Raw genomic sequence first — 24,857 nt, 5'->3', positions numbered from 1 at the left:
GTTGCCAATAGTGCATAGCTTCCATGGAGTATGAAGTTGCCTGTTTTCTTTATAAAGAAAACAAACTACAAAATGACTCATTTTTACTAATTAATTAAAACCTTTTTGGCTTGGGCCTAAGTGTGAAGGGGCCCACTTGCGCTGTTTGGCAACATGCCCAGCCTGGCCCTCCTCTCCTCCTCAGTAATCTACATGAGTTTTCTTTCTTTCTTTCTTTTTTTATTTCTTTGTGCCTGAAGTTATCAGACATTTCTGAAGATTTCATAGGCCTAATGGACACTTCAGAGTAGACTATTAGAATAAGTCTGAATAAGATAAGTCTGAATATTTGTTGGACCAAACCAGGTAATAAATAAACTGGGTAGGGTAGACTAGGCTTTAATTTGTAAAATTGGTTTGAAATGTTTTAACCTGCAGCCTATAGGCTACTTACAGATTGTGGCATTGTGCTAGTGTGTTTAACCAACCAATAAAGTTGTGTGAACAGTGTTCACATTACATGTTAAACCCTGTAGACACAGACTAGGCCTACTGATCAGGCCACTGAACGTTTCTTAAAAGACAGCATTACCCTGTCAAACACTGCTTTTGTTCGACAAAACGCACCATCCCAGTTTAGGAGCATTTAATTCAACTATTTAGTTATTCACATTAGCCTTTGCTATACTGATAAAGTATGCCAATTTGCTTCACCTTTTGTCGATCTAGATGGCTCAAACTGCACGTATTCTTCATCAAATGAACTCGTTATGTCTATATTTCTGTCCAGTATCGCTAACTGTAACAGCCTGCTACGTTGCTTCACCAATCTCAACGTCTTTTTCTGACAGAAGTTGAAAGTTTCAACTAGCCCACCTGTGACATCAATCAGCATCTCTCCTCGCCGGGTTCACATTCCAGCTGACATTTCAGACGCATATATCTGTAGTCACACAAACAGGGAGGCTATTCCAGCGCAAGGTTAACATTCCAGTTTTCTTCAAGTGCAACAATGATTAGACATAGGCCTATATCATGTGGACAAAACATAGAACATATTAACCTCCATTGCTCAGCCAAATACTTTCCTGTTAGGTCCATATCACGGACTTACAGACGATAAATGCGATGGTCAAAAGTAAACTTCATTAGCGGTTTATGTATTGCAGGTGAGACATGGAAAAGCAGTTTTAGAAAAATTAGTTTTGCCATATATGGAGAGTGACGGCCTGTGGGTCATGAAGGGCAGTTATTTGGATGTGCGGTGGCCTTACGTAAAACAGACTGAAATAACATTTTGTATAGAAACATTATATCATTGGATACATGTATTATTTTAGCTATATAAATGGCATAGGGCATGGTATTCCATAACAGCGAGATACAGCGCTTCACGATGACAGCAATGAGTATAGCCTACCTAGTTAACAGACAAGACGCAATCTATCTGAATATCTGCAATCTATCTGAAATAACACCTATTTGAAGCCTATTATTCATGTCACATATTGTGTGTTAGTGTAGGCTATGTAACCTGCGTTGTGTTGAACCTGCGCGATTCAGCCCTGCACACGCCCGGACTCGAACCCGCAAACAGCAGCACCTCGGATCGGGAGGCGAGCGCGCTAACAATTGAGCCAATAGCCCAGGCTACTGGCTCGCATGCCAGCAGCACTCTTGAGGCGTCGGGGAGTGAGGTTTACCAACGTTCTACAAGCACAGTTAAGCTAGCTGGCATCCGTTACACTCACCCCTCCTAAACCTCACTCCCGATCCGGGTCACGGCACCAATGTAACCTGCGTTGTGTTGAACCTGCGCGATTCAGCCCTGCACACGCCCGGACTCGAACCCGCGAACAGCAGCACCTCGGATCGGGAGGCGAGCGCGCTAACAATTGTGCCAATAGCCCAGGCTACTGGCTCGCATGCCAGCAGCACACTTGAGGCGTCGGGGAGTGAGGTTTACCAACGTTCCACAAGCACAGCTAAGCTAGCTGGCATCCGTTACAGCTACATAGCTTAAACTGTAGGCTATGTTTAAACTGTATTTCGAGTTTAATGTCGGCATGTCGACTTTAAAGTCGACACGTTGAGATTAAAGTAGATATATGATATTTCTTTATTCTCGAAATGTCGAGTTTATGTCGACATGGCGACTTTAAAGTCGACACGTCGAGATTAAAGTCGACATGACATTTCAACTTTATTCTCGAAATGTCGAGTTTAATGTCAACATGTCGACTTTAAAGTCAACATGTCGAGTTTAATCTCGCCATGGCAAAAATATTGTTTTTTCTTCATGTGTGGCCCTAATACCCCCTAATATTTTCTCATCGGATCTGCGCGAACCACGTAGGTCCCCTATTTTGGATTCAAAACGGCGAATTTCGCAGAAAGGTGAGGAGTTTTCATGCCTGTTAATTGTTACGGTTATGAGGGGGTCCTCGGAAAATGTTCTCCCCCAAAAGGGGTCCTTGGAACAAAAAACATTGAGAACCCCTGAATTAGAAGATATATAAGATACAATGTAGAATAATTAAATAACAGAGTGCTAGGGCTGGGCGATATACAGAATATACTCGATATATCGCAGTTTGCTGTACGGTGCGATACATAAAAGTGTTATATCGCTAATATTGAGTATTTCACGTCATCATTTTTTTAAGCGGCAACACTTACTTTGCCATTTTGTGTCCCTATCTCTCTTAACCTCTCCCCCTCCCTCTCAGTAACAATGTGAACAACGCACATCACACACTCACCAACCAATCCTGAACAATCTATTCAGATGAGTGTGTGACGTCTAGGTGTAGGCGAGAAGTAGTGAACTCAACTTTCTGTTCATCATAGTGCTGTTCAACAATGAGCTAGGTTAATAGATGGAAGCAGTTCTGATTTGGTTACACGAAAGGAAATAGCTAAGCAAATTAAATTTACAACAATATCTGTGCATTAGGCAGAAGGAGTAGGCTACTTATGTCTATGTGCACATCTGACTGTTTCAAAACGACAGCACAAATCTCACTCTCCACACATGCTTTTCTCTTGCTAAATGTTCGTCTAAGCTTCCCTCCAGATTGATTTTTAATCTTATTTAGATTCCAGATTAAATAATAAGCGTGTCTTATTTATCAACCAACAACCGAACGACTCAGACTGAACGACTAATTAAGAAAGCACGCACCACAACGTACCTTACCTTCTATCCGATGTAAGCCATCATCATTCATATGGAGATATCAGTGACAAAAATACATTTAAAATAAAATAAATTGTAAAGTTGCTCTACTAGTGCAACTAAATTTATTTGTAAAGTTAACTAAAGCCACAAAGCCATGCAAAAAGAGAAGTGAGTTAACAGTTTATCCTGGAGAGTGGATAGCCAGAGGGGCCTTTCGAAGAAGGCAGGGAAATTAGAGAGAATGATAAAGCTATAACAGGCCGTGATGAATGCTCTGCAAAGATAAAGCTAAGATAAATGTACCTTATTTAAGTGTGTTGAAATTTTTGCATGCACACTTTTCCCTATGAAAAACTTTAGTAGGCCTATGCTACTGGCAATAATTAAAAACTAATTTCACCCCTGCTTTTACATGCAATTTTAAAATAGCAACCACCTGTGAATAACCAAGAATGTTTTAATGTGGATATAATTTGCAGGGATTGGACTGGTATTATCCTAGCCTACTGCATCATACTGGCATGATTTAAAATATCACAGGGTAAAAGTGAGAATTCATAAACTCCTTTTGAGAAAATGGCAAAATATTGAGATATATATCGTTTATCGTGAAATAGACTAAACATATTGCAATATTATTTTTTAACCATATCGCCCAGCCCTACAGAGTGCATAACAACTTCCGATTATTGGAACACAGCCAACAACTTAACCTTATGCTTCATTACACCTCCAATTAGGCTGTTGCATTAAATGTAGCTATAGACCAGCTAAACCATGTATTCCTAATGTTGAAAATACCTTTCACCTCTGAAGGTGCAGTCAGCGATCATACACGATTTCAGTCTTTTTTTTATCACATCTATCAATCATCTTCATCTTTGTCTGGTTTTCATTTTAGTTTACTGCATAAGGCCAAAGATTTATAGGTCCATTTTGGATGAATAATTTCACTGAGTGTGGTTTTATCAGGGAGTGTAAACTCATTGGACAAAATTGGAGACAAAGGCAAAGGAAAGACCTGACTGGCCTACTTCAATTATTTAAATTTCATATCCAGTGTAGCACCTCCTTCATATGGGTACCATGTGAATACCAGAGGATTGCACATGCCGCATGGTATAAAAACATGTGTTCCATTTCATCAGATGCAGTCATAATCACTGCACTTTGGAAAATATGTTTTACGGTGGTAATTCAAAAATCTGTACAATCCTATTGCTATGGGTGTTTGCTTCCTCAGTGAAGTTTGGTGAACCTCAGTGCAAACTTAGAGGAAACCCTTTTTACCCTCTTTTACAGAAAGATGGAGACATCATCATTGGAGGCATTTTTTCCTTCCATAGTAACTATAAAAATAATAAATATTCATATACAGAGGCTCCACCTCCACTACAATGCACCAGGTCTGCTGGTATTATATTGTATTGTTCTATTCTGCACTGCACTGTATGTTATGTTGTATTGTATGGTACTGTATACTAGTAGTAGATTATCCAAATGCTCACCATAGTTAATATTTTAATCATTGTCATGGTTATCCAGTCTTAATTACAGATCATTCCAATACGCTCAGACATTATTGTATGCAGTGGAGGAGATCAACAATAGTACAACTTTGCTGCCTGGAGTGTCATTAGGCTATAAGATATATGACTCTTGTGGATCTGTGGCTATGGGAGTGAGAGGCGCCATGGCACTAAGCAATGGCAATGACCACACCACACAAGGACCATGTAACAAATCAGCTCAGGTTCTGGCTATCATAGGGGAGACATCCTCCTCACCTTGCATGGCTATTGCAACAAGCATCGGACCCTTTCGCATCCCAATGGTAAGAGATAAATACTTCAATCCATAATCGTGTCTACTTTTGATTTTCCCAAAGTCGAATTAAACCCTTGTGTGTATTTCAGATTAGTCAATATGCCACATGTGCATGTCTGAGTGACAAAAGCAAATATCCATCATTTCTCAGAACCATTCCCAGTGACTACTACCAGAGCAGAGCACTGGCTAAACTGGTGAAACATTTTGGTTGGATGTGGGTTGGTGCCATCAGAACTGATGATGACTATGGAAACAATGGAATGGCTACTTTCCAAGCAGCTGCTGAACAGATGGGTATTTGCCTGGAGTATTCTATACCCTTTTTTAGAAACTATCCACAAGAAAAGGTGCTGCAGCTAGTAGAGCAAGTACGTTTGTCCACCTCACGGATAGTGGTGGCGTTCCTCTCCCATCTGGACCTGGAGGTGTTGGTGCATGTATTTGCGGAACATAACCTCATTGGATATCAGTGGGTCGGCACAGAAGGGTGGATCTCAGATTCTTACATTGCCAGTTTGGACCGTCATCACATCCTAAGTGGGGCCATAGGACTGTCTATCCCCAAAGCACAGGTAACAGGGTTGAAAGAATTCATCTTGGACATACATCCCCTGAAGTCTTCAGGCAATGCCATTTTCACTGAGCTCTGGGAGGCCTTGTTTAATTGTAAATTCAGTCTTCTCAATAAATCTACTGAGCAAATGTGCACTGGCAAAGAGGATTTGTCTGGAGTCAATAATATTTTTACAGACATGTCTTCGATGGCAATCTTTAATAATGTTTACAAGGCTGTGTATGCTGTGGCTCACACACTGCACGAGGCACTAAATTGCACGGACACATGTGCTGACACACTGCAACCAGAACCACGTATGGTAGGGAGCGACTTCTCATTGTATACATTATTAAATAACAAGAAAACTTGAAAAGTCTCTTTTTGGCAGTTTTTGTTGTATAATAAACATGGATTGCTGGCTTTGTCCCTTGCTATTAGATGCTTGAACAACTGAAAAAAGTAAGATTCAAGACTAAAGAGGGAGAGGTTGTGTTTTTTGATGCAAATGGAGACCCTGCTGCTAAGTATGAGATAATAAATTGGCAGCCAAGACAAGACGGGGAGCTTGGGTTTGTGGCAGTAGGACTTTATGATGCTTCTTTACCTGCCAATAGCCAACTGACAGTGAATGATGATTCCATACTATGGGCTAAAAATTCTACAGAGGTACCAATTACTTCACGTTCAGTCTGATCATAAACTTGAATTAATTTCAATTATTTATTTATGATATATTATTGAAATTGGTTGTCACAGTGATTAACAAAATATTTATAAACATGCATAGTGTTTAAATCTATGCTCTAAGTTGAAATATTTGACATACATTTTAGACTATACCCTAGGTGTAAGAGACTGAAATATCAATGCATCCATGCATTAGTGTGTCTCTATGTCATGTAGGTGCCTGTGTCTGTGTGCAGTGAGAGCTGTCCTCCAGGCACCAGGAAGGCTGTACAGAAAGGCAGGCCTGTCTGCTGCTATGACTGTATACCATGTGGAGAGGGAGAGATCAGCAATGAAACAGGTAATTATGTAACACAGCAATAAACTTATGAAATGCTTCATACATGTGAAAAAATGGAATTTAGAGAACCCATTAAAGCATTACATGAATAAAATGTGTCAGAAACTTGACTGGTTACAATTTGTGGACCTATAAAGAAAAGGATAATAGACATTTTGGAGAGCAGCGGTAGACCTGCACATACCAGTGAGTAGTGAGAGTTATGTACTGATCTGGAACTGGAAAATAGATAGCTATAAATACAAAAGGTCATTTATATCCGAGAGGCAATTTATCAGTAATGAAATAGGTGATAATACCGGCAGTCTACCTCTTAGACAATATCATGGATTCATTTGTCATTTGTGGCTTACTTATTTAAACACTGGAACATACTGCATGTTGGAGAAATGTTTTCTCCTATATATTGTTAATATTTGTGCCAAATTAAATGTTTTTGTCTTTTATTTCTAGACTCCATCACCTGTGTTATTTGTAATCAAGAACACTGGTCCAACGGACAAAGGGATAAATGTCTGAGGAAGGCAACTGAGTTTCTGTCGTATGAAGAGATAATGGGGATACTACTCACAGTTATCTCAGTGATTGGAACCTGCTTGACATTTGTAGTAGCCATTATATTTTTTAAGTACAAGCGCACGCCACTTGTGAAAGCAAATAACTCTGAATTGAGCTTTTTGCTTCTGTTTTCACTGATTCTATGTTTCCTTTGTTCTCTTACTTTCATTGGTCGGCCCTCTGAGTGGTCCTGTATGTTGCGTCACACAGCGTTTGGGATCACCTTTGTTCTCTGCATCTCCTGTGTTCTGGGGAAAACAATAGTGGTGTTAATGGCCTTCAGAGCCACTCTTCCAGGCAGTAATGTCATGAAGTGGTTTGGGCCTCTGCAACAGAGACTCAGTGTTCTTGGCTTCACTCTCATACAAGTGCTTATATGTGTCCTGTGGTTAACTATATCCCCTCCATTCCCATACAAGAATATGCATCACTACAAGGATAAGATCATTCTTGAATGTGATGTTGGATCAGCTGTAGGATTCTGGGCCGTATTGGGGTACATTGGACTCCTCGCTGTTTTATGTTTCATACTGGCTTTTCTAGCACGTAGATTGCCTGACAACTTTAATGAGGCCAAATGTATCACATTCAGTATGCTGATATTCTGTGCCGTCTGGATCAGCTTCATACCAGCTTATGTCAGCTCTCCTGGAAAATTTACAGTAGCTGTGGAGATATTTGCTATTTTAGCATCTAGTTTTGGTGTCCTGTTCTGCATATTCTTACCAAAATGTTATATAATTCTATACAAACCAGATAAAAACACCAAAAAGCACCTCATGGGCAAAATGCCCTCAAAAGCTCTTTGACTAACTGTGAAGTATCAAGCTAACAGACATTATTCATGAATGCTCATTTTTGTGCAGATGTGGTTTGGCATTGTTTGTGTAATGAAAATGTATAATTTGCACCTATCATTTGATTTCTAATAAATAATTATGTTATTTAATTAAAAGGCTCACATGAAAAGCAACTGTTACAGAATAATTAAATACATACAGTACACATTACATGTATGTTTAGTGGGTTTTACCCAACGGTATTCAGTGTAGTGCATTTTCCATCAGTATATGTGCTTTCTGGTTACTGAACTCATGACTTTGGTATTCTTGGCATCATCTTGGTAAGTTTTTATCATGTAATTTTCCCTTTTCCCATTTGTGCACAAAATCTATGATGCACTCTAGTGGCAGCAGGTGTTCAATTACTGTGCACATGCTATGTAAGAGGGCCAAGAATTAGGGGCTGTTGGGCCTCCTGGGTCACAGGAAGGCTGTGCTGGGCGACAAGCTTGCCTGCTGCTTTGACTGTGTACCATGCCCATCTGGCAAAGCATAAATATTAATTTGTATGAATTGAGTTCACAGCCTGAGAGGTCAGTGAGGAAAGAAATAAAGGCATTCACAGCCAACTGGGTGGTCAGTGAAGAGGCATGCCTTTAGGATGTCATATGATGTCATGATAACTGCTTGCCTATAAATATTTCTGGGGGATTGTAGGGGTGGATAAAATATGTTAAAACAGTTCTTCCTAAAGATAATATGGAAAAGTTGTGGTACTATGTGTGAACTTCAGAACAAATGGCATTCAGCATTAGGGCTACATTATACTAGAGGTAATACTTGAGGATAAAAGGGTCTGCACACCTTTTGTTGTACTATAGCAGTGGTCCCCAAACTTTTTCTTCAGAGGGCCAGCTCATTATGCCTGGCTCTAACAAAGGGCCAGACACTCGGGAGTATGTCAGTAACCGTAAATATCTTAGTGCTGTGAACATCAGCAGTCTACCTTAGTTGGGGTTTGTTAATGGGCAAAAATGTCCACACAATGTCTGCCTCTGTGTTGTCCCTGTCAAGGTTGCCTTGATCTATATTTAATCATATATTTAATCATAGGTTATTGCAATCTAATACCATTGTTAGCTGTATTATAGCTGTTATATTGTCATCATGCCATATTAAGGTTTTGCACCTTCGTTCTAATGTTACGTCACCGTTTGTTTACAACTTGAGTGGTAGGCAAGAATGATAGGCAAGGCACTGCAGAGTGGTAGGCAAGCCTACAACAGTCGGGTTGCATAGGCTACACATAGTTACAAATAGCTTCAAAATTGAAATTTTAATATCAAATATTGACCGGGATGCCGACCACTTGTGTAGGCCCTAACAGTTGGTTTTACAATAAGAAGCAAAAAGGCAACGAACGACCGTTATCCTCATAGTTGTGGAGGATGATCGCAGCTGTGAAGTCTTTTATTCTCAAGATAGCCTAATGGTGTAGCCTACTGTCTACGAAGACGTAGGGCTGTATTTTGGGCTCCAGCGCATGGCGTAATACTCGTTATTCACCCGCGGAAAGTTTAATTTGGTATTTTGCACGTTTATTTTTTAAGCATTGCGCCCAGGGGTGTGGTAATTAACAACCTAGGGAGGGGCCTAGCGCATTGTCTAAAAATCGCTATCATACACCACCTAAACCTCGTCAGAAGTCAATGGCGAGTTGTTCATATGCTATTTTAAGAGCGCATTTCAACAGTCATATTGGCAGGTGCACGCACCATCCTTCTATCATTAATGAACGCACACCAGCGCATGTCCATGCAAAGCATTACAAATTGCACGATTACAATGGGAAACATATAAGAATAAAGATATTACGAAATACTGTACATCTCATGATGAGTAGTTATTCACCATCATTTGCAAATTGGTAATGACGGTTAAAAGTGATTAGGGGAGAGGTGAGACACGTAGCCTATGGAGCACAGCTGAAGACCACTCACCAGATATAAGCAACTTCTCTGCAGGATAAATGTTGTTTTTTTCAGTCATTTGAGCAATATTAGGGTAAGTGTTGCTTTTTTCCAGCCTATGTTTTCGATGACCCATTGTCAGTCAATAGTGAAAGTAACTGCATATAACTGTCTTCCAGAGGTGGAAAGTAACGAAATACATTTACTCACGTTACTGTATTGAGTAGTTTTTCTGTGTATTTTGTATTTTTTAAGTAGTTTATAAAATCAGTATTTTAAATTTTACTTGATTACATTTTGAGTGAAGTATTGTACTTCGCTACATCAAAAATCCCATCCGTTACTTGAGTAAAAAAAAAGTTCATACTAACGAAAACAGAAAGGGAGAGAAAAGAAATCGCGCCCTAAACCACTAGCCTAGTGATAATGATCAGCATGTAGCCTACAACAGGACATGAATCAAGCTGGCGCCAAGCAGTCTTTCTGAAAGTGATGGAGATGGAGCTGGATCACGAGATGCATCAGATTACATGTGTAGCCTAACCTATGAAGGTGTATTTTCCGCTATTTCAATGGTTTTTCTCAGTTCGTTTTAGCACTAATGATTGCGGAGATATTCAAGCAAACACAAAACAAAGTGTTTTGACGTTAGTGCTCACCTTTCTTTGGAAAGAAGTTTATTAGCAGTTGTTTCCCCTTTTTTGATGTCTCTCTTTTTAGTAACCTGGCTTTCTTGGAGAAAGACATTGCACCAGCAGCACAACAATTAGCAGTCCACTACTAGCGATGCTCAACTAAATAAACAAAAGATAGACTACCTTATGAATCGTGCAGGCGGACTAAACCATTTAGCTCTTTAGCAAGGGAGAGTGAGAGTGACCTTAGACAGTTTTCACTATGTTTTGTATACAAAATCCAGTCAGTCAAACTTTAAATTTCGTCTGACATTCATTTTGTCATTTAATTTGGAAGTTAAAATATTCAGGTAAAATAAATATATGGTGAAAATATACATATATATTTTTAGTAATTAGCTTAAACTTCCAGTGAGTCTATTCGAAATTTTCACCACACATTATATTAACACACATATTAAAAATCCAAATATAAGAGTTATGTGTATTAAAGTGAAATGACACAGGAAAAAAGTATGAACGCGTGCCTACTGAAAATTTCTTCAATACTTTGTGGATGTCTTGAAGCTGTCTTTACAAACAGAGGCTTTTCCACAAAGTATTGAAGAAATTTCAGTAGGCACGTTCAAGACTTATTGGCTGCCTTAACTGCTGGCTGCAGCAACTCGAGCTAGGACCAAAGTCCTTTTCAGGCAAGTACTTCCACTTTCGGCGGCCATATTGCAACACTTTTGGGCACTTATCGTGCATCTATTTCGCAGAAATGCAGCGTAAGGCTTCACGACACCAATCTTGCTCCAGCAGCGAGATCACAACAGATGATTGGCACGATGTCTTCACAGCACACCACATGATTGGCTCAATGTATTCACATGTCGATGTTCTGCCGCGGAAGGGTTGTGATATTTGTAGACAACCCCATGCATTACTATGGAGGATTTTTTGAGTGCTGTATCTCCTCATTAGAAATTCTCTGGTAAAACTGGTTGTTCTGGTACCCCCAACCCCCCAAAAAAAAAAAGTAACTAAGTAACTTTTACTTAAAGTACATTTTAAATGAACTACTTTTTACTTTTACATAAGTACATTTTCAGATCGGTATTTTAACTTGTACTTGAGTAATATTTCATCAAGGTATTGGTACTTTTACTTGAGTACAATATTTTTGTACTTTTTCCACCTCTGGGGGAAGATCACGCAGTAACGGAGTTAAACTTCCACTAGATTTTTTGGTGCCACACAGCAATTAATGAACCAAAATTTAAGAACAATATATCAGTTTGTGTGTGCCTACAGTACATCTACTTAAATAGTAGCACAAAATGTTCTGGTGAAATTAAATCTTCATATGATTTTAAAGCCAGAAAGTGCTCGTTAAAGAAGTTACAGAAAATTGACATCACTTTCTTACCATAAAAGTCAACATCAACAAACGTGCGGTTCTCAAAATATAAAATTAAAAAAACTCATATAGAAGTGTTTCTTTACTTTTTTCCCATAATATGACCAAAGATTTCACGGGTGTGACTAATTTTAACATACTTTTAAGACACAAACGTTTCATAAGTCATGGTAACGGAGTTACATGGTAATGGAGTTAAAAATGTTCCTATTGTTAAAATAAGATTTAATTGTGTAAATTGATCGTTGTGCATTTGTTGCACAACGACTACACAACACAACACAACATAGATGTACTGGATAGTGGTACAAAATATGACCGGTGCTCAGTCCAGCACATTCTCTCTGTAAAAATTGTAAAAAAAGATCACGACTGGGGGGGTTGGGGGGGCAGGGGGTGTTTGTGGTGTGTTTGGGGTATGTTTGTGTGCTAGGCTAGTTTATAAATTTGGGGAGGGGGGTGAGGGGGATGTGTGTGTTTGTGTGGGAGGTATGGTGTGTGTGTGTAAGGGGGGTGTACCCATGTGTGGGTGGGTGTGTGTGGTGGGGGGTGTTATGGGGGTGTGTGGGAGGGCTGTACCTGTGTGTGGTGGGGGAGGGGGGTTTGTGTGGGAGGTGTGGTGTAATGGTGAGGGGGTGGTGGTATACCGTCTGTGGGTGTATGGGTGGGTGTGTGTGTGGGGGGTGTAATGGGGTGTGTGGGGGCTGTGTGTGTGTGTGTGTGTGGGGGGGGTATTATCTGTACGTAAATGTGTGTGGGGGGGACTTGTGTATGTGTAGGGGGGTATGGTGAAATGGGTGTGTGTGGTTGGGGGGTAATGGGGTGTGCTTGGGGTATGTTTGTGTGCTAGTTTATGAAATGGTGTGTGTTTGTGGGGGGGGGGGGGTATGGCATGTGTGTGTTTGTGTGGGAGATATGGTGTAAGGGGGGTATACCCATCTGTGGGTGTATGGGTGGGGGGTGGGGTGTATGGGGGGCTATACCTGTTTGTGTGTGTGAGGGGGTTGTATGTGTAATGGTATGTGTGTGAGGGGACTTATGTATGTGTAGGGCGGTATGGTGTAATGTGTGTGTGTGTGGGGGGGGGGGGAGGTAATTGTGTGTGTGTGTGGGGGGGGCTGCCTGTGATTGTGTGTGTGAGTGAGTGAGTGAGTGAGTACTCTGTGAGTGTCAACCTACTGACACTCATCCGGTCTCTCAATACCACCATCTACAAGCTGATGGGTGTACAATCACTAGATGTACACATACAAATTAATTTCTTTCATGGCCCCCTATGGACAGAATTTTATGAAACTTTACATGCCCCCAGAGGCTTTTAGTGTGACCATACACATCAAATTTGGGGCTGTTCAGAACATCTCAGCTGAAGATCTGGAAAGAATTCTGTGACTTTGCTGTAACTCTGTTACCATATCGGTAACGGAGTTGCACATTTTAACCTGAGAATATTTTCCATGAAAAAATTCAAATTAACTATACTAAATCAAGTGTCCTACCATGGCACTTTCTTTTGGAAATTATTTTCACTTTTGAGCTTAATGCCTTTGAAGGAGGGGGAAAAAAACAGTATTTTATGGTAACGGCTGTAATCATGGCTGGATAAGCCTTATAGCACTCTCTGATGGATAGCCAGGTGAACTGAAAGGTAGAAATATTAATACAATACAATTGCTCAAATTCAGCAAATTCTAGTGCAAATCCAAAATATTTAGATTCCGTTTCGAGTGGCACAAAAATCACTCCATGGTCACCTTGCAAAATATTTGTAGTTAAGTATTTGCTTGCTGTATTTGCCAAAGGTGGGAAACAGCAGTTTTTTATGTCAGATATTGCTCATTAATAAATTGCAACCTGGTAAGCAAATCAAAATAATTCCAGACCCATGCAAAGAGATTTCTGATTTATTCACAGTACAGTTTTGTGCCATAGAAAGAAATCCTCTTGAACTGCGCATCCCACTGGCATTCATGTAATATATGAATATGTGCCTCGTACACACAGCATGATCAGTTCTGGGCATAGAGATATGAAAAGGCAATCCTATTTTTTATGTTGTAGTACACAATACATATCCACAGCATGCATGAGAAAGATGTGATGAGGGGCTGTCCAGTGTGTCTGGGCCTGACCTGGAGAGCACCACAGCCTGGAGTGGGGCCTGTGGAGAGCAAAGCTAATGGGTCAGGGCCCTTTGTGGATTCTGTCCTGTCTAATACCACTGTGAGCAAACCAAGTGCCTTGAGATAGTGTTTATTGCTAATGTTAGTGACACTAAATACATGTGTACTATTACATTTTACTTGGATATAAAGCAAAGCCATGTGTATTTTATTGTTGCCTTTTTACATTTGTGATAAGAAATTATACTTGTACTTTATAATGTATATAGGAATACAAGACATGATAGAACTCATGAACAAAAGCTAAAATAAACTTTTTTTAATAATGAAAAAAGAAGAGAAGATAATGTGAAGAATTGGGACTGAAATGTCGCCTACAGAGATCTTGGTGCTGTCTTCCCCATTAAGTGTTTCTTTGTGTTTTGCTCGGGGTTTATTAAAATAATGTAACATTTTGGAGTGAAAATGCAAAGTAGTAATCCAACACCCGATGCCAAAATAGCAAATATCTCCACAGCTACAGTAAATTTCCCAGGAGAGCTGACATAAGCAGGAATGAAAGTGATCCAGACTGCACAGAATATCAACATACTAAATGTGATGAATTTGGCCTCATTAAAGTTATCAGGCAGTTTACGAGCTAGAAAAGCCAGTATGAAACACAAGAGTGCAAGGAGTCCAATATAGCCTAATATGGCCCAGAATCCTATAGCTGAACCCACATCACATTCAAGAACGATTTTGTCTTTGAAAAGGTTCATATTCTGATATGGGAATGGAGGGGATATAGTTAACCACAGGACACATATAAGCACTTGTATGAGAGTGAAGCCAAGAACACTGAGTCTCTGTTGCAGAGGCCCAAACCACTTCATGACATTACTGCCTGGAAGAGTGGCTCTGAAGGCCATTAACACCACTATTGTTTTCCCCAGAACACAGGAGATGCAGAGAACAAAGGTGATCCCAAACGCTGTGTGACGCAACATACAGGACCACTCAGAGGGCCGACCAATGAAAGTAAGAGAGCAAAGGAAACACAGAGTCAGTGAGAAGAGCAGTAAAAAGCTCAGCTCAGAGTTGTTGGCTTTGACAATTGGCGTCTCTCTGTGTATGTAGAACACAGCTGCCACCAAAATGGTAATTAATGTTCCGAGCAGAGAAAAAAATACAAGGACAATTCCCATAATTTCAGAGTAAGAAAGGAATTCAATATATTTTAACACACACTGATCCCTATTCTCATTTGACCAGTACTCCCCATCACAAGGTATGCAGTCATTAGAATCTGAAAAAAAATATTTAAAAATATGATGCATGGTTTCCTTATATCAGTGTCATATGTGTGTCAAAATTTGTTTTATTTTAGGATTTTCATGATATACTGTACCTGTTTCATTGCTGATCTCTCCCTCTCCACATGGTATACAGTCATAGCAGCAGACAGGCCTGCCTTTCTGTACAGCCTTCCTGGTGCCTGGAGGACAGCTCTCACTGCACACAGACACAGGCACCTTTTTGATATAGAGAGGGACAAAATAACCATGATCAAGTGTGGATTTTTTTTCCCGAAAATCATTATTCATACTTAACTCATACTACTTTTTATGACGTGATCCTATTTTTCTATGCTTTACCTTGGTTTGACCAACAGCCCATATCATGCCCTCTTGGTCCAGAATAAAACGCTGCTCTGAGGGCATTGATGTGTCATAGATTCCCACAGATCTGAACTGCAAAGTTCCATCATCATCCGGCTGCCAGTTGACCACTTCATACCTGGCTGCAGGGTCTCCCTTGGAGTCAAAGAAAATCTGCTCCCCAGTTTTAGAGGTGTAATTAACCTTCTTTAAATATTCAAGCACCTGTTGGATAAATTAATAGTTGAATGCATATTGTTTAAACGTTATTTAGTATTATATTCACTGTGCTTTATATTCATATACTTTAAATGTACCTTTTCAGGAACTAAAACATTTCTATGGGTTTTATTGGAGGCTGCTGCATCCATGAGAAGATTATGTAGAGAGTGTGCAATGGCATATACAGCTGTGTAGACTTTATTGGAGATGCGCAGCTCAGATACATCTGTGTACTGATTCTGCAGAGTCTGTAAGCTCTCTGATCCTGTGCACTGCGAGCCTCCAATGGGACTGTTTTCAAATGAGCACTGAAACACTGTCTCCCAAAACTCTCTGAGTAAGAGGTTTTGTGGTGCTTTTGAGGGATGTACATTGATGAGAAACTCCTTCAGGCCTTCCAGCTTTACATTTCCAATTGCAAACCCTACAGCACCTGTTAAGAATCTGTAGGCTTTCGTTTCTGATATGCCTTTGGAAGTGATCCATGATTCACTGCCTACCCATTGCAACCCTGACACGTTATGTTGTGCCAGCTCTTTCAAAAGAGGAATTATGTCCCCAAGTGACATAAATGCCACCACTACTTTGGCAGTGGCTGTTTTCATCACCTCTATGATCCTCAGTAAATCTTCTTTTGGATCCGTTCGGAAATAGGCCTCAGAATATTCTACACAAATGCCAAGTTCCTCTGCAGCCTCCAGGAAGGTGGCTATTCCATTATTCCCATAATCACTCCTACTTCGAACAGTGCCAACCCAAGTCCAGCCAAATAGCTTGACAAGCTCGACCAATGCTCTGCTCTGATAGTAGTCACTAGGAATAGTTCTGAAAAAGGTTGGGAACCTGTTTGTATTACTGAGACAAGCACATGTGGCAAAGTGACTCACCTAGAAATTAAATTAAAGGGAAAAAGGCTGAATAAAAGGCTTTTATGTGGAATACTAGACGGTTGCATATCATGAGAAATATTTTTTTTCTGACAGCCCTGCTGCTGTTTGTTGAATGTTGTTTTAAAAACATATAATATATTACCACAGGAATGCTGAAGGGTCCCACTGCAGTTAATATGCCAATAGTAGGAGTGGAGCCAGACTCCCCAACAATGGCTTGAACAGCCGGTGGTCGTTGGCATGACTTGTCACTCAGTGTCTCCCCATAGCCATTCATCAAAGCCATAGCTGAACGGATTCCAAGAGTAATCGAGCTGCAAGAGTCATATATTTTATATCCCAGAGTTGTGCCAGGGAGGAGGTTTGTGTTGTTGTTTATCTCCTCTATCGCAAAAATAAGTGTCTGAGCAAACTGAAACTCACGCAGATTCAGTCTGTAACAATATTCATAATATAGAAAGTAATTAAAAAACTGGATGGACACCACCTTGATGGACACAAAATATAAAAGTATAACTATTTATCTATTAATGTATGTGAAGTTCTAAATAGAATAGGTTATCCTCAGTACAAACCTTATACAAGATGTAGGCTCTGGCTCTGATGTAAAAGTATGAGTCTCCACCTGTGGCTCTCTGTGTATTGAAAAAACGCCCCCGATATTGATATCTCCCTCGGATGACAAGAGAGGCCGTGCTGGCTGGCCCAGCAGATTGCAGCTCTGCTGCATCAGTGCATCAGCACACAAGCTCGCAAGGAGTAGAAGCAGAGGTGTCTGTATCATGACTATGGTCATGACTATGATCCACAGAAATGATAAGGTGAGGGGACCCAGTTTATAGTGATCAAGATGTCCCCACAGGGACCGGCAGAATAGATGTACTCACAGAACTCCAGTAATGTCAATACAATTAATGGGTGGGTGGGGGTAGGTGCTAAAAGTGATATGGGGTATGGCCATAGGCTCTTTACTAAAGACTACTGAGTTGGGTAGCAGAGCCTAGGCCCTGATATGTGCCATGCCATTTACATACACCACACTGACACATTTACAGTTTTCTAGTCATTTGTAAATACCATGTCCACTTTTTCAAATATCTACACTCTGCAAACTTATATCTGAGCACATCAGTAAACCTTTGGAAATGCAAAATTATCTATAGCCACCAAAACATTTCATAGTTCACCCAAAAGAGACTCATGCTGCCATAACTACAGCATATGCTGTCTACCCAAAACCAACTTTGTCAGACAATGTGCTATGAATTAGAATACACAAGCAACAAAATGCAAATGATGTAATGTCATATTCTCTCCTTTTTCATTGTTTAGGGTTGCCCTGCAAAAGAAAGGCTATTATCCAACAGTTAGGTCCAGTCAAGTTATTTATTCATTTTTGATTGGACAAGAGGCATTTTATGAGTCATCACGCATTGCAATGTCCTAGCACATTGCTGCTCAAGACTTTTTACTGCTAGTAATCACTCCGTGAATGATACATTCAGCATTCTGCAAGGATATCGCCAAGGCCGAATTACAGCCGTGGTGATATCCTTGCACATCCTCACAAACTACGGCTCGCCACCTCATTTTGGGTGGCCCTCCAAAACATGTCTGCGGTATATAGCATCGGGCCCGCACAGGAATATGACACCGTCAAACTATAACCTCTGTAATTTCCCCCATTCATTCTCCATGGCGAGTCTTAACTGTACACCTGTAATACTTTTTTTGACCACTGGTGGTTGCTTGGCGCTGTTTCGAGTTTGCCATTGAAAGCTTAGTGAAACGTAGGCCTAGCCTGACGAGCCAGACCCACATCAAGATGTAGGGTCTAGGGACTCACCATTTGCAGTGCTCAGTCCGAGGGGCGGGACGGTTGTCTTTCAAATTCCCTCTGCACGCAATAGGATAGCGCTACAACTCATGAGTCCCATGCGTTTTCCCACCAGCGGAGCTAGTTGGCTAGTTCAAACTTTTGCCAACTTAAAAAAAGCTTAACACCACTGTCACGCTGTTCGCAACAGCAACATCCATTTTCTTTGTTTTCAAGTAGCAGGGAATTCACGCCGAACTGTCGCAACTCTGCCATCGTTATGTTAAGCCAGCCCACAGACTCTATACACGATGTGATTGGCCTGATCGAAGTTTAATTTTTCGGAAAGTTGCTAGACTACCGCTAGGGTGCGCCTAGATTTCTAGGCTAACGTAGGCCTATCTTCAAACAATGTATTCTAAAGTATTCTAAAAGTTTATCAATTAATTGTTAATAGGCCTAACTTCTATTCAAGTCATATTTCTGGGACTTTCTGGGATAATTATTTTTATCTTTTATTCACTCGTTCAGATGTACAAAGACAAGTTCACACAGTTCTCACCAGGTGAGTGAAAGTTAGAATGTTTTTAGAATGTTCAGATGTTTTTTCCAGCACTTCATAAAATAGTTTGAGAACTTTAAATTATTTGTTTTTGGATATTGCTTGTTCACAACTTGAGTTCAGAGTTCACAAATTTTGAATAAAATATACTTTTAGGAATGCTAAAGTATTTTTTATTAGTATTAATTCATTTGAGCTATTTCCATGTTGAATTACATTTTATATTAATTAACGTATTTCATGTGACATATTCTAGGTTCTATAGCTTTGTTTACATCCACCTGGTAGGCAAGGGACAAGTTAAACCCATTGAACATCGTTGTCTGCAGCTGCCTCTCAGTAGGCTACATCTCTGTATTTCAGCAATGTCAACATTTCCGGCATCAATAAAGGTGATGATGAAACATTATCCCATTGTTCAATATTTGATAGCCTGTCACAGGAACGTTATTTCGCTAAAATCGCCCTGATTTGGTGCATTGATCTGTATCGATAACATTATGGGAGAACCTGCATGTAGCCTAATGTTAGCCTAACTTTTTTTCTCTGTTCAAAAACTCGGTTTACACGAAGACGAGACTTTCTTAGAAGCTGTGAAATTTGGCCAGAAAGGAACATGTCTTCCCTTGACACAAAATCAAACAACATTTGATCATTTAACTTCAACTGAACAGCGACAGGTTTTGGTAGGCAGTAGACTCGGCAGACTTAAAGCCTGTGTTGCAGGTTAACCACCACTGTTGATTAATGGGTACATAAAGCACTTTATATGTATATCATTTTTAAAAATGTCTCCAAATGGTGTTAAATGCCAGTTTTTTTCGTTTTTAGTATTAGCAGGTTTTTTTTATGCAATTCGGTGATGACGTCACGTTGGGGGCTACATGATCTGCACTTCATTCATTTCAATGCATTCCAATGGACATCGCGGAACACTTTCAACATAAAGTTTGTATATTTACACTTCGAATTTCGTCACAGCATTTATATCACAGCTACCCTATGATCTACCAATGGTAATAACGTTGCCTGATATCAATTTAGTATTTTTTTCTGAATTTCGGGTTTTTGGAGGGTATGTTTTCATTCCTATGGGAAACGGATCGGGGTTACACTTTCAACATAAAGTTTGTATATTTACACTTCAAATTTCGTTACAGCATTTATATGACAACTACCTTACAGTATATGTCTAACAAAGATAACAATGTCTTCCGATTTTAGAGCAATTTTCTGAATTTGAGAAGTCTCGTTATGAGGCTACATAATGCGCCTATTCAGTTCAATGCATTATGCTTATAACGTTATGACACTTTTTTTGTTTAGCCTAAGTTACTGTCAGTGAACAGCGCCGAGTGAAAGTCAACATTTTCTTTATATCTAGTGATGGTGATCATGTCGTTAGTTCAGATAAGTATGCTACCGGGTAAACTTAGTCAGAAGATCAGAATATAAAGCATCATGATAGCTATGGGCTAACTTTCCAGTCCCACCTGTGAGCCACCCCTGTTGTTGCAAACTTAGCCGCCGCCGGGGAAGCGAGTGCGTTTTGGCCGCTGGTCGAGGAGCTCACCCCGCGACCAGCAGATGACATGATCTATCTAGCTATCTATCTGTCTATATATCTATATAGGCTATCTATATCTGTTTATCTATAATCTGCACTATCTACTGCTGAACACTCCCTAGCTCGTCTCTCTTTACTCCTCCCTCGTTACTCTCAAGGGTCTCAAGGTGGGCTATGGCTTTGGTCTGTAGCCTCCCTAAGGTGACGTAATGCAATGCATTGTGGGGGAAAGGAGAATCACTTCAAACCGCTGTGAAATAGTACCTGCTTTTTTGTATTATATTCCGTTTTGTGATACCCAACAACATCAAATACAATGGATAACAGTTTAAATGTGTATTACCAACAAGCAAATTGTGCAAATTCGTTGGAAAATAAACCCTGCAACACGGCCTTTAAAAACGGTAGCCTACAGTTATAGCCAGCGTCTGTCAGCATCATGTAACATTAATGGCGTTAAAGTCATGAATCCTGTAACGTATTATAACATATAACAGCGATGGCTTATTCAAAGACGATCTGCATGGATATATAACTACCCAGAAAAACTCAGAATGGGATAAAGTTAATTAATTGTATGAAACTTTTTATTAGTTATCCATTGCAGCATCGGCTAGGCTGTTATGCTAGCTCAGCCTTTAAATATGCTGTTATTTTGGTCATGTGGACTTGATTAAACGGGTAAAGATAATTCATAAACTGCTTATTTCTGACTGAAGCAGTAGCCTAGGTTCAACAGTGGTGTTTGAAGTTGCTGTGTTAAGTTGTTGTGTGTGATCGCTAACAATTCATAGGATCAAATCAGTTTATTTTGACGTATGGGAGTTAGCCTAACTGACCTGTAGGCTATAGCACATAAGCCTATTCTGTTTTCATTTATTAGCATTTGTTGTGATTATATAATGAAATGACACTCATGATAACTTGAAATAGAAGGACAGAAGATAGGTGATTGATGTCCGAAGCACGAATTTCACGAGACAAATTAGAACAAACTGTTCCGGTAAAAATATTCTTGCCATGTTTAAAATGCTGCACTTTTTCCCTTCATAGCCTTTCTCTGGCAATTCATTTTTGGATGACTGTAGATAGTTGTATGCCTACGGGCCCTATCATTCTAAAGTGCATCGTCACTCGTCAAAAGTCTATTCAAATTTAGTAGGATGTCCAGTTCACATTGGGAGGGGTTTCATTATCAAAAGTGGGGATTTATGGCGTAACAAAGGTGTTCCTAGGTCTTTTAATCAGTCATATGGGTGTGTTTGGGGCGTAACATCATTTTAAACCAATGAGAATGACATCTGTCATTGCCTTTAACGGTGCAACGTGCGATATGTCAAATAAATGCATCGGTATTTTGGCATTCAATGGCGCATTTGAAGGAGGCTGCTTGCGAGACCGTATGGAATAGTCATTCTTAAACCATGCTTTACTAAAACCTAGCATAGCCTTCACGCATTTGCACTCGTCTATTATTTGAACTCGTTGGCAAAGTGAAACTAACTTCACCAATGTGTCAGTCAACGAAGACAGCAGAGGTGGAAAAAATACGAAAATATTGTACTCAAGTAAAAGTACCAATACCTTGATGAAATATTACTCAAGTACAAGTTAAAATACCGATCTGAAAATGTACTTATGTAAAAGTAAAAAGTAGTTCATTTAAAATGTACTTTAAGTAAAAGTTACTTAGTTACTTTTTTTTTTTTTGGAGGGGTGGGGGGGTACCAGAACAACCAGTTTTACCAGAGAATTTCTAATGAGGAGATACAGCACTCAAAAAAATCCTCCATAGTAATGCATGGGGTTGTCTACAAATATCACAACCCTTCCGACAAAAGCGTCGACATGTGAATACATTGAGCCAATCATGTGGTGTGCTGTGAAGACATCGTGCCAATCATCTGTTGTGATCTCGCTGCTGGAGCAAGATTGGTGTCGTGGAAGCCTTACGCACACGCATTTCTGCGAAATAGATGCGATAAGTGCCCAAAAAGTGTTGCAATATGGCCGCCGAAAGTGGAAGTACTTGCCTGAAAAGGACTTTGGTCCTAGCTCGAGTTGCTGCAGCCAGCAGCTAAGGCAATAATAAGTCTTGAGCGTGCCAACTGAAATTTCTTCAATACTTTGTGGAAAAGCCTCTGTTTGTAAAGACAGCTTCAAGACATCCACAAAGTATTGAAGAAATTTTCAGTAGGCACGTTCAATACTTTTTTCCTGTGTCATTTCACTTTAATACACATAACTCTTATATTTGGATTTTTAATATGTGTGTTAATATAATGTGTGGTGAAAATTTCGAATAGACTCACTGGAAGTTTAAGCTAATTACTAAAAATATATATGTATATTTTCACCATATATTTATTTTACCTGAATATTTTAACTTCCAAATTAAATGACAAAATGAATGTCAGACGAAATTTAAAGTTTGACTGACTGGATTTTGTATACAAAACATAGTGAAAACTGTCTAAGGTCACTCTCACTCTCCCTTGCTAAAGAGCTAAATGGTTTAGTCCGCCTGCATGATTCATAAGGTAGTCTATCTTTTGTTTATTTAGTTGAGCATCGCTAGTAGTGGACTGCTAATTGTTGTGCTGCTGGTGCAATGTCTTTCTCCAAGAAAGCCAGGTTACTAAAAAGAGAGACATCAAAAAAGGGGAAACAACTGCTAATAAACTTCTTTCCAAAGAAAGGTGAGCACTAACGTCAAAACACTTTGTTTTGTGTTTGCTTGAATATCTCCGCAATCATTAGTGCTAAAACGAACTGAGAAAAACCATTGAAATAGCGGAAAATACACCTTCATAGGTTAGGCTACACATGTAATCTGATGCATCTCGTGATCCAGCTCCATCTCCATCACTTTCAGAAAGACTGCTTGGCGCCAGCTTGATTCATGTCCTGTTGTAGGCTACATGCTGATCATTATCACTAGGCTAGTGGTTTAGGGCGATTTCTTTTTCTCTCCCTTTCTGTTTTTCGTTAGTATGAACTTTTTTTTACTCAACTCAAGTAACGGATGGGATTTTTGATGTAGCGAAGTACAATACTTCACTCAAAATGTAATCAAGTAAAATTTAAAATACTGATTTTATAAACTACTTAAAAAATACAAAATACACAGAAAAACTACTCAATACAGTAACGTGAGTAAATGTATTTCGTTACTTTCCACCTCTGTCTTCCCCTATAGCAGCCAGGCTCCGTCTCCACGGCTTATTTGATGTGTTTTATTGCAGAAAACACTGGAGTCCATTTTCACTGGAATTACACTTTAAATGTATATGTAAATGTGTTTTTTTTATAACATAGCTTTAAAAAAAATCAATCATCAATGGGCCATAAACAGAGTTATGCGATTATGGAGCCAGTCATGCAGTGTAAATAGTACAGGCATATAAAGCGACTACGGTCTAAGTTATCTGTTGTCAAAATTAATAGAGGTCGATGGATGCTAATGCTCGCTGACAACAGAACAATACAAAACAAAACAGCCCCCCTTCATATATTATTTGATTTATAAGGGTGTGTCTTATATTATACTATGTATCATTCAATTTGTTAGCAGCAAACTTTACTCTGCTACCAGACGAGCTACAGGGACATAAAAATCATCTCTAAAAGTCTTTATTACTACAAAAAAGTATTGACTACCACACAGTGGCATAGGTTTGCATGGGGACCATGGGGACTTGTCCCTACCGATATTTTGGGATGACAAAATTGTCCTTGCCAATACTTTAGCGAACTCATTCGGATTATGTTTGCTGTGAAGACTTAGCCTATTCATTTTGATATTCTCATAAAGTGTACATCTCCAGGACAACCAGTTTAAACATGCTATCATTTGAGTGTCTAAAAACTGAAGGGAATTTATCTGATGCTCCCGTTAAAGGGTGTCAAAGCATATGGCTACTTGCGTTCATGACATTAAAGAAGGCAAATGAAGTAGATCTGGTAAAAAAAAGTTTAATCCCCATTCCATATCAATGCTTATGAATGGTTACTATAACAACCATAGTAGGACGACGGTTGAGCCTGGAAGCAGGCTTCACAACAATGGAATCAACTGTAAAAAAACGAACTGTCCATGCTATCGCTGTTAAAGGGC

General features: G+C 39.6%; 2 protein-coding genes across 2 annotated transcripts; one reads left to right on the top strand and one right to left on the bottom strand.

Moving 5' to 3' along the window:
* Positions 1-4,269: 4,269 nt before the first annotated feature.
* On the top strand, positions 4,270-7,940 carry LOC125308592 (extracellular calcium-sensing receptor). Its single transcript, XM_048265150.1, has 7 exons — positions 4,270-4,279; positions 4,404-4,566; positions 4,706-4,994; positions 5,077-5,865; positions 5,985-6,212; positions 6,450-6,573; positions 7,027-7,940. Exons 1-7 carry the CDS (start codon positions 4,270-4,272, stop codon positions 7,938-7,940), a joined length of 2,517 nt encoding a protein of 838 aa, XP_048121107.1.
* Positions 7,941-14,417: 6,477 nt separating this feature from the next.
* On the bottom strand, positions 14,418-17,579 carry LOC125308591 (extracellular calcium-sensing receptor-like). Its single transcript, XM_048265149.1, has 6 exons — positions 17,371-17,579; positions 16,938-17,229; positions 16,001-16,792; positions 15,681-15,908; positions 15,434-15,557; positions 14,418-15,331 (listed from the first exon to the last, which is right to left on the bottom strand). Exons 1-6 carry the CDS (start codon positions 17,577-17,579, stop codon positions 14,418-14,420), a joined length of 2,559 nt encoding a protein of 852 aa, XP_048121106.1.
* Positions 17,580-24,857: the final 7,278 nt, after the last annotated feature.

Source organism: Alosa alosa, chromosome 15 (genome assembly GCF_017589495.1).
Source record: "Alosa alosa isolate M-15738 ecotype Scorff River chromosome 15, AALO_Geno_1.1, whole genome shotgun sequence".
Lineage (NCBI taxonomy): Eukaryota > Metazoa > Chordata > Actinopteri > Clupeiformes > Clupeidae > Alosa > Alosa alosa.
The sequence above is the reverse complement of the archived record's forward strand: the minus strand, read 5'-3'. Positions and strand labels throughout refer to the sequence as shown.